The sequence below is a fragment of the Leishmania braziliensis genome, chromosome 36, assembly GCF_000002845.2.
Source record: "Leishmania braziliensis MHOM/BR/75/M2904 complete genome, chromosome 36".
In the NCBI taxonomy this organism is placed as follows: domain Eukaryota; phylum Euglenozoa; class Kinetoplastea; order Trypanosomatida; family Trypanosomatidae; genus Leishmania; species Leishmania braziliensis.
This window is the reverse complement of record NC_009327.2, coordinates 86,976-98,455: the sequence shown is the minus strand read 5'-3', so window position 1 is coordinate 98,455 and position 11,480 is coordinate 86,976. Positions and strand designations below refer to the sequence as shown.

The 11,480-nt window shown below is 56.3% G+C and overlaps 5 protein-coding genes across 5 annotated transcripts; all 5 read left to right on the top strand.

Moving 5' to 3' along the window:
* Positions 1-350: 350 nt before the first annotated feature.
* On the top strand, positions 351-1,025 carry LBRM_35_0320 (conserved hypothetical protein; the record flags this gene model as incomplete). Its single annotated transcript, XM_001568608.2, has 1 exon — positions 351-1,025. One exon carries the CDS (start codon positions 351-353, stop codon positions 1,023-1,025), a length of 675 nt encoding a protein of 224 aa, XP_001568658.2.
* Positions 1,026-1,961: 936 nt separating this feature from the next.
* On the top strand, positions 1,962-2,312 carry LBRM_35_0310 (putative peptidyl-prolyl cis-trans isomerase; the record flags this gene model as incomplete). Its single annotated transcript, XM_001568607.1, has 1 exon — positions 1,962-2,312. The coding sequence occupies one exon, from the start codon at positions 1,962-1,964 to the stop codon at positions 2,310-2,312; it is 351 nt and encodes a 116-aa protein (XP_001568657.1).
* Positions 2,313-3,657: 1,345 nt separating this feature from the next.
* Positions 3,658-4,446, top strand: DPMS (dolicholphosphate-mannose synthase; the record flags this gene model as incomplete). Its single annotated transcript, XM_001568606.1, has 1 exon — positions 3,658-4,446. The coding sequence occupies one exon, from the start codon at positions 3,658-3,660 to the stop codon at positions 4,444-4,446; it is 789 nt and encodes a 262-aa protein (XP_001568656.1).
* A 1,337-nt stretch (positions 4,447-5,783) lies between these two features.
* Positions 5,784-7,205, top strand: LBRM_35_0290 (putative SET domain protein; the record flags this gene model as incomplete). The annotated part of the gene is made up of 1 exon (XM_001568605.1): positions 5,784-7,205. One exon carries the CDS (start codon positions 5,784-5,786, stop codon positions 7,203-7,205), a length of 1,422 nt encoding a protein of 473 aa, XP_001568655.1.
* Positions 7,206-10,706: 3,501 nt separating this feature from the next.
* Positions 10,707-11,369, top strand: LBRM_35_0280 (putative mitochondrial inner membrane signal peptidase; the record flags this gene model as incomplete). Its single annotated transcript, XM_001568604.1, has 1 exon — positions 10,707-11,369. One exon carries the CDS (start codon positions 10,707-10,709, stop codon positions 11,367-11,369), a length of 663 nt encoding a protein of 220 aa, XP_001568654.1.
* Positions 11,370-11,480: the final 111 nt, after the last annotated feature.

Genomic DNA, 11,480 nt, shown 5'->3' with positions numbered 1-11,480 from the left:
CCGCGTCCTCATCCGCCAAACATTGGAAGGTACGAGCAAGCGGTAGTGATGACTGGCCTCCGTTACTAAATCTCTTGCTACTCACTTTATCGTGCCGGTCCCCCCTTCTCCACACACAACTTCTCTCCGAACACGACATGCACAAGAAGTTTCTGTGTGTGTGTGTGTGTGTGTATGTGCACTGCTGGTGTGCCCCGGACTGGCACCTACTCGCTACTGAGGTAGGCGGTACTGTATTCACTGCATAGCGTCACACCTGGCTTTTTTCCTTCTGACAGAGCACTGCGACTTGTGCCTCGACCGACTTATAAAATGCAGGTCCGAGTGACGTCTACAGTTTAGCTTTACGAATGCTTTTCGACAGCGATGACGATAGCCTTCCAGAGGTGCCGACCATCAGGTCAAGCTCCCACACACCGCTGCTGACATCGACTGCTCAGGCACAGCGACTAGAACAGCTGGAAGCAGAGTATCGCGCTACGCGGACGGAGACCTCTGCGGGGCGTCAGAGAGCTGCACGCCGCCGCCGTTCCTCGCGGCCGTTGTCGCCGTGGAAGCCGATGGAGGCGGCGTCACACATGTGGGAGGAGTGCGACGAGGCCGCTTTTTACGAGCTGCGTTTGCTTGTTCCGCATCTGTCGCCGAAGTTTACCTGCTCATACAGCGACACCGTATTGTTGATTGCCGCCATTCAGAGCGGCGGTGCAGCCTCGGGCAACCGCCACACGCTCGCAGACAAGTGTCAGTCACTTGAGGCAGACCGCCGCCAGCTGGAGCAGCGGCTGGAGAAATTTCGCGCTCAGTGCGAGGATCTCAAGAGTGAGGTGGCTGAGGTGAAACAGAAGCTGAAGGCAGTGCAGGAGGAGTCGAAGAGCAGTGTCAGCGCACTGGCGCAGCGACGCGAGGAGATGCGCAAACAACTTCTGCTGGAGGAGACGCGGGTGGAGAAACTGACGGTGCGCAACAAAAAGCTCGTCATGGAAAATGACTTCCTCAAGGAGCGTGTGCAGGGAAAGCCCCGCTGATAGTCTGTGCCACCTCGCCGCCTGTGTATTTCGGTGTGTGGCGGCTGTGCCGGTGTCAGCGCAGAAAAGTGAGAAACGGGTGTCTCTTCTGTCTTTTTAATTTTTGCTCATGTCCCCTTCCCCCCTCCCTCTGCCAGTTCACTCGATGGGTTCTCCTACCTTCCTCACCTCTTTCATGGAAAAGTGTGCACTCTCTTTCTTTTGGAGCTTGCGGCGTTGACCTCATTGACGAGCAACCGGCGTTGATAACTGTATACTTAGAACTTGGGTTTCCAACGTTATACACGAACACATAGCTGAGGAAACGAGAAAGGCGCATCTTATCTTGCGAACAAGGCTTGCCGTCATCCTTCCTAGCACCCCTTCTGTGTTTTCTTGTCCTCGGTACACTCACCCTTCCCCACACGCTCCACTTTGCACGGTACACATGCGCGCGCTTTTCTTTTAAAAGCGCATCCGCTCTTGTTGAGAACGAGAATGCCCACGGGGATCGCCCCTCTCCATTCTCTCTTCTGACTAGCGCGTGCGTACGTGTGTCAGTCAAAAAAGCTCGTCGAGAGTGGGTGCGGGGCGGGTCTGAGTTGCTCTTGCTGAACTGATGCTCCCTTCGTCACCTTCAATAACTGGAGGAACGCGTCTAGCAGCATCCTCGCAGCCCTTCAGCGTCTCCCTGCGATGACTGGGCAAACCCTCTATTGCTGCCAGAGCGCATCAAAGCGAAGGATACACCAGTCCGCACTTGTACGGCCTTCCGTCAGCTACTCCGCCCCCTTTGAACGACGTTACTTCTTTCTATCCCTGCCCCTTCCGCACTCTCGCTCTAGCTGCATCTCTACCGAGGTCGTCCCTACGCGTATCGCTGCTGTGGCCTCGTGTCCTCCCCTCTCCTCTAAGTCTCCCACGAAAAAAATCCTCGAGTGCGCCTCCTCATTGCAAATGGGCGTCATTCGCACAGTCAAGAAGGCGGGCAGTGGCGCCACCCCAAAGGCCGGCCAGACTATCACGGTGCACTGCACCGGCTATTTGGCGGAAGGGAAAAAGAAGTTCTGGTCCACTCACGATGACAACAAACCGTTTTCCTTCAACGTGGGCGTCGGGCAGGTGGTCCGCGGCTGGGATGAGGGCATGTCTCAGATGCAACTTGGCGAGACGGCAGAGTTGCTCATGACGGCTGACTATGCCTACGGTGCTCGTGGATTTCCTGCCTGGGGGATCCCGCCGAACGCCACGCTGCTGTTTGAGATTGAGATGCTGAAGATCGAAGAGGGCATCTCTCGCGGTGTATGACTTTGTTCTAGACCGTTTTACGCTTTTCTGAGGTGCTTTCCTCTGTGTCTTCTCGCACCTCCGTCTTCTTGACGGCGCACCCTTAGTTGCGCGTCACTGCGCGGTGTGGCAGGTGACCTGTGCCACGTGTGTGCAATCCTGCACGGACGGTCGATGGCAAGCGGTGGCAGCAACGATCACACAGGCTTCTTTCCACACCCATAATAGAGACGGATGAGGAGATTCAGCAAGCAGACTACACAGAGTCTCGCCAAGTAGAACGTGCGCTCCGCGAAGTCGTTCCCTCTCCCCCAGACGTGTGTGCCCCACAATGAGAAGAGGCGACTTGACTTGAGACCGTTGTCGTGTGCGCGGAATGGGGCTGAAGATCTTCTGCAAGCGCGGATCTCAGTACTTGCAAAGTTGCGGCGAGGCGAGTGCAGCCATCCGCGCCGGTCTCCTTAGTTATGCAGACGAGCTCCAGTAACAAGCGTATGTCTGCTTGCCACTGTTGCTATTCTCGCGGTTATGTTTTTCGTCCGGAGGATGCGCACTCTTCCCTGATGACGAGGGGAGACCGCAGTGGACAGCATCCAGGGTCCAGTGCCCCCGTCCCTCTGGGAGGAGAAGCCAAGGAGCCCCCACCCCGATTCCTGCCAGTGCCGAGCCACCTCTGGCGGTGGCAGGGTCAAGTGCCCACGACGCAGGGGTGGAGGGGCGGGTGGGGCGATGTAGCGCTGCGGATGTCGGCGGTCAGGCTCTGGATGGCGTGGCGTCGGAGCGGCCTGTGACGATGGATAGGACTACGCCACCCACATGATGGGTGGGGTGTCAGCGCGACTCGAGCGCACTGCACCCGGCCCTCGCTGTTCACTGGTGCGGGGAGCCTGGGCCACCCCGAGCGGGACGCACCGGGTGGCGACCGGCAGAGAGCGGTGGGTGGGTTGAGTCTGAGGCCGTGGTCGTGCTCCGATAACTGAAGCTGGATTACTGCAACGCGTGTCTAGCGCTGCTTCGCACCAGGCGGTGGGGCCTGTGACAGGCTGGGGCCGGGGGTGGGGTTGAACTCATGCCGTTTAGCTGAAAATGGACATCGTGGAGAAGAAATCGTGTGTGTGTGTGTGTTGTTCATGCCGCGCAAAAATCTTTTCATGGCGATGCACGCGTACTTCTGAGCGCGACTCAAACTGCTCCCCTACCGGTTTCCTTGCCTCTTCTGCCACCCTTCAGCTGACACTCATTTTTCGCTTTACTGACGGTACGCCCACCTTTGCCATTGTGCGGCATGCGAGCAGTTTGTAGGTGTGTGTGTATCGCGTTTCTTCACTAGTGCTTCCGCTCTCTCATATTCGTGATGGTGCTAAACATGCAGTACTCGATCATTGTTCCCACATACAAGGAGTATGGCAACTTAGAGCCGCTAACGCGCCGTGTTTTCGCTGCTGTAAAGGAGCAGGGTCTCCCCGTGGAGGCCGTTGAGATGCTCATCGTGGACGACAACTCGTGTGATGGATCGAAGGAGGTGATTGAGAAGCTTCATCAAGAGGGTTTCAATGTGCGCATCGATGTTCGTACGGTGGAGCGTGGGCTTAGCAGCGCCGTCATCCACGGTCTGCACAACACCACTGGTGTCTACAAGGTTGTGATGGATGCTGACCTGCAGCACCCGCCCGAGTCTGTGCCGGCGCTTTTCAAAGCCCTCAGGTGCAATGGGGTGGAGTTTGTCTGCGGCACGCGTTACGGTGCCGGGGTCGTGATCGACAAGAACTGGCCGGCGCACCGCCGCCTCATTTCGTGGGGGGCACGCCTGCTGGCCCGACCTCTCACGACCCTCTCCGATCCCATGTCGGGTTTCTTTGGAATCCGCGATGATGTCTTTAAGCGGCATGCCGGCGAGGTTAACTCGATTGGGTACAAAATTGCACTGGAGTTGTTCGTCAAGTGCCGCGTGCAGCGCTTTGCGGAGGTAAACTTCCATTTTTCAATCCGCACCTATGGCGAGTCGAAGCTGACCGGCAAGGTGATCTTCAACTACCTCCAGCACCTTTACGCCTTGTACCTGTTTAAGGTGGGCCCTCTGTTCTACGCGCTACTCGCGGTGACTGTGATGTTCGCTCTGTATCTCGTAGTGTTTCTCTACCACTCGCTCTTCTAGACCCCTCCTGCATTTCCGTATGCCCCACACGGTCGTCCAGGCGGATGTTGTCTTCCTTCCTTGTTGATGGCGCAGCAATACGGTATAACGGGGGAAACAAACGCACAAGAAAGAAAACGAAGCATGAGTTGATGAAGAGAGAGAGAAAGGGGGCATCGTAGTTGTGCGTGTGCGCACCCACGCGTGTGCTTTGCTGCCGCCACACCCGCCCATGACACGAAATGTGCGTGTTTTGCATTCCGCTCTCGTAGTCAAAAGCATCCCCTTCTTGTTACAGCCTGAATAAGCACGTAGATACACCCACACACACACACAAGGCAGAAAGCGATCGTAAGTTGCGCGCAGCAACGCATGTAACCAGCGGCTGGAGGGGGAGGGGGAGAGGAGGGTATGCGTTTAAGACTTGTTCACTCTACATGAAGGTGCTATTCCTGTTCTTGCGGATTGTCTGCCTCTGAACAAACGGTAGTTCGATGGGCCTACTTGACTAGACACGCACAAAAACCAGAGGCACGCGCGCTTTCTGTGTCGTCCCCTGAGGGATAGTCCCATGATGGATGGTGGCGACGTGTGTTGTTATGCCTCCGCTGATGTAGCCGTGCGGCACTATTTCAAAGGTTGTCCTTGTTGTGCCTTTTCTCTACCCCTTTCCCCCCCTTTTTGTCAATCGCTGTTGCTCCCCTTGGTCGATATGCTGTCCTGTGCGTTCGCTACCTGCGCAGCTCTTGCCCCCCCTCTATCGTCGCGTTGCCCCCCCCCCCCCCCTTCTCCTCGGCACTGCAAGCAGAAGCGTCTTTTCTCCACACTTCTCTTTGTCTTTCTCAGCTTGGGTTTTCTCGCGGAGACGCGCGCGCGTCCTCATCTGCGTCGACCCACACGCGTGCTGCAGCTGTGTGTGTTTTTTTTGTTTTTTTTTCTGCCTTTACGCCGTTTTTCTTTCTGTTCCTCATTTTGTATCGCTGCCGTTCCACTCGCTTCTACTCGAGAGTCGATGGCGCGCACACTTCCACCGTTCCTTTTTTCTTAGCTCGGTACTCTCGCTCTTCCCTCTTCCCCCGTCTTCTGGCCACGCTCAGCGCCAACACAGTGCCACGGAGAGCAGTTTCATGCATCGCAACTAATTCTGTAGTCAATAACGCAGCCGCAAGCAGACACAACGTCAACGTTCTCTGGCGGAGACGAGGTCGGGTGTAGGGAGAGGGCACCAGGGCTTCTTTCGTCTGTTTTGCTCCTCTTTCCTCTTGATCTCCGCTGTTACCGCTTTGACTTGCCGTCGCAAAGAGTCCCACGTGTAAAGAGGACTTCTTCGTAGAACCAAAATGTCTCGGACACAGCCCATGCCTATCAGCCGGAACGTTGCCGTTGTGCATGATATAGCGACGACTCCTGAGCAGCTGGATGCATTTAAGCGTGCGTGCCCCAACTCATGTAATTTCTTTCCTGTGAAGGATGCGGTTCAGCTGCAGTGCGTAGTGCAGCAAATCTACGCTGCGAGTCCCTCCACGTACGGTGCTGTGGTCAATCTCTGCGCAGACAGATCGGGCGGCGCCAACGATGGCATCACGTCCGCACTGGCTACTCTCTTGCTTCACCACGCGTCGCTGCCCTACACAGGGTGCCGTGCTACGACACTCAACCACCCGTTCGACATTCTTCTCATGATGCTCTTCTACGCAGAGGTGCCGCTGCCGCCGTTTGCAATAGTCGATTCTGTGGAGGCCGCGGGGCGCGCGGCGCACCGGCTCAAGGCTCCGGTTCAGATCCGCAATACGTGCGGGCTGTTTGGACTCTACCATGAGTGCTGTACAATGCAGGGTGACATGGAGGCGACCCTGGTACGCACTTTTCATGAGCACGGAAAGATCGTCGCGTGGGAGGTGAACGCGTCCAAGGAGCGTGCGGTGCGCGTGCTGGTCGCTGGCGGCTCGGTGAAGGGGGCGGCGGCCGCCATTCCACTTGAGTCTTGCGCGGCGGCACCATCGTGGGCTGCGCACGCAGAAGAAGTCGCGCGGCGTTATGGTGCGGCGGTCAGTCGGTACGTCTTGTACGACTGCGGCGTGGCGTCTCTGACGCTTAACACGTCGAAAGAAGAGCCTGACAAGTGGTACTTCGAAGATATTGTGCTGAATCCTGCCATTGCTCACCTCATGGTGCAGGAAGCTGTACCAAACTTGCTGTCGGAGGCACCGAGCACCGCAGAGTTGGTCGCCTCGCTGCTCGCAGAGGCGCAAAAGTGCCACCCGAGTCCAACCTTTGAAATCAAGCTGCACGCGGACTCTCGAAAAGGGTACCACCTGTGTGCTGCCAAGACTCTTCGCAAGGGTGACGTGGTGTTCGAGGATGAGTGCCGCAGCTTTGCGATGGTAACGCGTCCGTACGTGGAGCAGCACTGGGATGATCCACTCAAGAAGAGGTTTACTGAGTACGCGTGGCCGCTGGACTCCGAGGGCCACTTATACGCCATCTGGGAGGAAGACCCGCAGCGGTGGCGGCCCGTCAATCACTCATGCGACCCAAACTGCATCTTCGCCGCACCACACTCCCTCAACGTCATCGCAGCGCGCGAGATTGCAGCCGGTGAAGACTTGAGCATGGACTACGCCACCTTCTGCGACGGAACAATGAAGCCGTTCAGGTGCCTCTGCGGCGCGGACTGTTGCCGTGGTCTGATCACCACCGATGCAGCCTCACTCATCAAATACGGCGAGCACTCGTGGCTGCGAAAGGTGCCGTCAGCTGTGAAGCCTCTTCTTCCTTGAGTACACAGGCAGGACACATCGCGATCTGCGAGCCCGTCGATAAGGAGTGTCCAAGAAGCGCTGAAAGGGGCGTTGAACAGCGTCTACTCTGTGAAGCGTTCTCACAAAAGCTGTCAACGCGTCTGTGGTTCGCTTTCACTTTGGAGTTTTTCTGCTGTATTGACCAGTACGGTCTGTAGTCGTCTGCGTGTTCGTTTGGTTGTTCTCTGTGCCGCCCCAGCTTCTTCTCTCTCACCTCCTCAGCTTTTGTCCTGGAGACATGCCAGCTGGTGCCGCTCTATAATCTGCCCTGCAGTGCAGCGCGTGCACTAACGTTTCACAGCTCTGAGGGGAAAGAAACATGAAAGGAAAGCGCAAGTCTTTTGGAGTGTGCGCGCAACACACGTTTGCGCAAAGCATTTGACCCTCCCTCCCCCAAATGCACTGGCCCACACCCACTCACATTCTCTCCATAGGCCCCCCCTCCTTTCCGAGGCCGCTGACCACCAGTCCCGCCCCTTCTTTGCTGAGGTACTTTCGCTTCTCCTGCGTTTCTTCACCGGTACGTTTGCGCACGCGTGTCGTCTGCGTTTTTCTTCCGGCATTAAACAAAAGAAGGACACCGGCTGCTTTGAGAAGCACAAACAAACGGAGTGTAGGCGAGGAAGTCCACAACGGCTTGAAAAGCCACAAGACGCTGGTCACACAGGTCGGGGCGCACCCACCTGTTTTACCCCCTCTCCATTTTTTTGTTTTTCGCTCCCCGGCACTCGCTATATTACCCTGAATGCCCAACCCTTCATGCATCCAGCTCAGCCGACAGCTGGGATTCGACTCTGAGGAGCGAAGCTGCGCCTATTTTTTTCGTTTCGTACCTGTTTGTTGCTTTCATTCTTTCTCAATCGCTTCGCGGCTCCTCGGCTCCTCGGCTGACCATTGGACTACTCAGAGCCCACGATGGGCATTTCGCTGCCTCACCACAGTACTGTGAGTTGCTTGGGCACCCCCAGCGCACCAGCCACATGGAAGTATCCACGTCTGACAGGTATACCCACAGCGCAGTCAACCTCATGACGTGAATGCGCCATTCGAAGCTCAAGGCAAGGGAGGGGGGCTGCGCAGCGGCAACGTGGTATGCGCCTGTCTCCAGTACAGTTTCTCTCTTACATCCTTGGCATTCGTTAGGGTAAGACAGAACTAAGGGCTGAGTGATCAATAGCGCGTTGGTCCCCTGCTAGACGTGCGAGTTCATCACGCCTAGGAGTCACGGACGACTGACACAGAAGCTAAAGTTGACTCAGTGCGGTTGGCGACGTACTGCATGTATAGCCCTCTGCAAGTAGGTCTGCGCAAGAACACAGGACGGTTCGAATAAGAAAGGGTGCCAGCGAACTGCGGCTCGGCCATGTACCTGGGTGACGACCAATGGGACTAGCCCGACTCTTCGTTACCACTATAGTTGTCCTGCGCGGCAAAGTTGTTTCGCGAGGCCTTTATGGAGGCACACCAAACGTATAGCATGGCCCGTGTGCAAGAGCGACTCGTCTCTATCCCCATAGCAGCAGTTAATAGCCCACTAGTCAGCGTGCTCCTCCGCATTCCTGGGCACTCCACGGTTGATGCACGCCCGGTAGCGTTCGTTTTTGTGGTAGCCGCCGCCCTCGACTGCACTGCTGACTTTGTTTTTGCGTGCTGGGAAAGTGACGGTTGAACAAGGAGAGCGGCGTAGGAGGGGAGTGGTGCACACCCTGACGGCTTTGCTCTCCTCCCCTCTCAATCGCTGTTTGAGCAGCCTCTCCGTTTCTTGTTTTGTTTGCGGGCTCTCTCTTTTTTTCCGTTTGCCCACTGTGTGTGGCGTGGGCAATCGTGCTGAACACCACAGAATTTCCGTTGCTCCCCCCCTCCCCTCCCTCCCCACGCCTCCGCCATGTTGGGAGGATCGCAGCCGCGCCAAAGATATCTGTGAGCCTCCGCATCCCTCCCTTTTGCTCGATGTGCAGCCGCTGCTGGGTGTCGTTGTCTCCACCTTTGTACTTCTTCTGCAGAGAGGCGTTTCTTTTCTTTCCCGCCGGCCTGCGCGCTCGCTCCTTCCTACTCCGCTTTTCTCCTTTGATTTCTTTTTGGTCCTTCTTGTAGCCCCACTGGGCGACTCTCCGCTCTCCTGCAGACCTGCTCGCGGATGTATCTGCATGCTGGTTCATCCCATCCTTTTCCGTCTCTCCTACTTGTCAGTGAGCAGAGAAAAGCACACGAGGTGAGAGAGAATAGACAGCAATGGGAAGAAGTACCGCGTATTTTCGGAAGATGTTGCTCTTTCGAACCCTTCCTGGCGGCTTGTCTTCGTGCGCAGGCTTCTCATCTCTGCTGGCCCTTTGCGCTGTGAGGTGCCAAGCGAAGAAAGCCCTCCCCCTTTCACGTCTTCTGTGTTTTTTTTTTTGTCTCTCTGCGCGTATGCACTCCTGGGAGTACGGTAGTTGTCAACTTCTTCCACTACCGATGTCTGCGGGACCCCCAAAAGACCACCAGCGCGCGTGTACATCTTTGCTCACGTTAGCGTGTTTTGTGACTTTCCTGAAGCGTGGAGACGTTCGCAGGCCCTTCGCCATCTCTGCTAAACTACACTTAACAACGCCGCACTAAAGCTGCGGGGGCAGCGGAGGAAAACCGAGAGAAACAAAACCACAGCAGCGTCGCTCAGCGACCTTCTGCAGCGCAAATGACCGTAACTTGTGCACCCTGACGCTCCTCCGCCGCGGCTCATGTGCCTGTGGCAGAAGTGTGGAGTGACGCGTTAGCGCCGTGCACGATGGCCCACTAGAAAGCGTGGAGAAATGCCGAGCGGAGTTTCTTTCGGCTGTGCTGCGGTGTACCCTCTTCGAGTCCTCCGTGACGCTGCTAAGTGTGCGCACCTCATCTACGTTGGCGTTGTTGTCTCTTCTTCGACTTCATTGATCTATTGATGACGATGTGTCCTCCTCAGTAATGGACACGCATGTACTCGCGACCGTGTCGCATATTTGAGAGGGAGCTCAGAGGCGTTGTTTTTGTTTGGAGTACATGAGAGTGGCAAGAAGGGTAGCGAAGTGCCCATAACCCCCTCAACGTCCACGTAATTTCGTTGTCCGCGTTCGCTTCGTTTGCCTGACTCGCCGCACCTGCAGTGTGCACACACCGCCAAGACCGAGATACCACCGTAAGGAGAACAACAACAACACGCCCCCCCCCCCCCCCCACACGGACGCAGGTTCGCCCCTCTCAAGGGTGCATTCCATGTACCTGTCGTGAGGGCCTCTCGAGACGCGGGCCATTGGTGAGCAGTTGCTAAGGCAATCGAAAAACCGACAACCGCAAAGAATTCGACTCCCCGGGTCGAAAAGAAAAAACCGTCTCCGTCGCAGCCAAGCCAAGATCGAGGCACTCTCATTTTTGTGTTACACTTCGAGTCCCTTTGGCCTTCTCAGAGTCGTCCTTTTTGTTTCGCCCATCTTCACAGGATTTCCAGCTTGCCGCGCTTCAAGGGAGATGATGTCGCGGCTATGGTGGTCGACGCTTCGCAGCTCCAAGTACGGGGACGTGCCTTTTGTGCTTCTCGGCGTTTTCATCGGATGGAACTGTGATGTGAGCTGTGCCGTGAAGGGGGTCTCCATGGTGCCCACTTTGCACCCCGGTGAGTACATCCTCTTCGTTCCGTATACCCTTCTTCAGATACGCCGCTGGTTCAACGCCCCGATGGTTAACCTGAGCGACGTGGTGGTCGTCAAAGTATCCGACGACCTTTCGGTTTGCAAAAGAGTTGTGAGGTGCACCACTAGTAGAGCACAGGCCGACGAATGGGGCAGAGATCACTATGTGGAAGTAGTACCTGCGCCGTACAGCACCCCGGTTGCAGAGGAAACGAATGGCGACGCGGGTTCGACTGACGAAGATGCGCTGGACAACCATGAACAGGCCTATTTCGACTACGTTAGCCGAAACACCGTCCGCTCGAAAGACTGGGACTCGTGCATTGATCGCATTCCTAATCCTTCCCAGTGGGTCTGGCTGGAGGGCGATAACAAAGAAGAAAGCTTCGACTCTCGCCGTTGTGGCCCAGTCCCCGTTGAGTGTGTTCGAGGTCTAGTTCTTGCATCCATCTGGCCCTCTCCCCACACCCTTCATCGGCCCCCTCCGTCAAATTCAGAATAGCCGCTGTCCTAAGATTCAGTGAACACTGCCCTACTACTAACCGCTGAAGCAAGGGACGCTGCACCTCACCTCTTTCTCTGATATCGAGCATTAGAAAGTATCAGCTAAGCA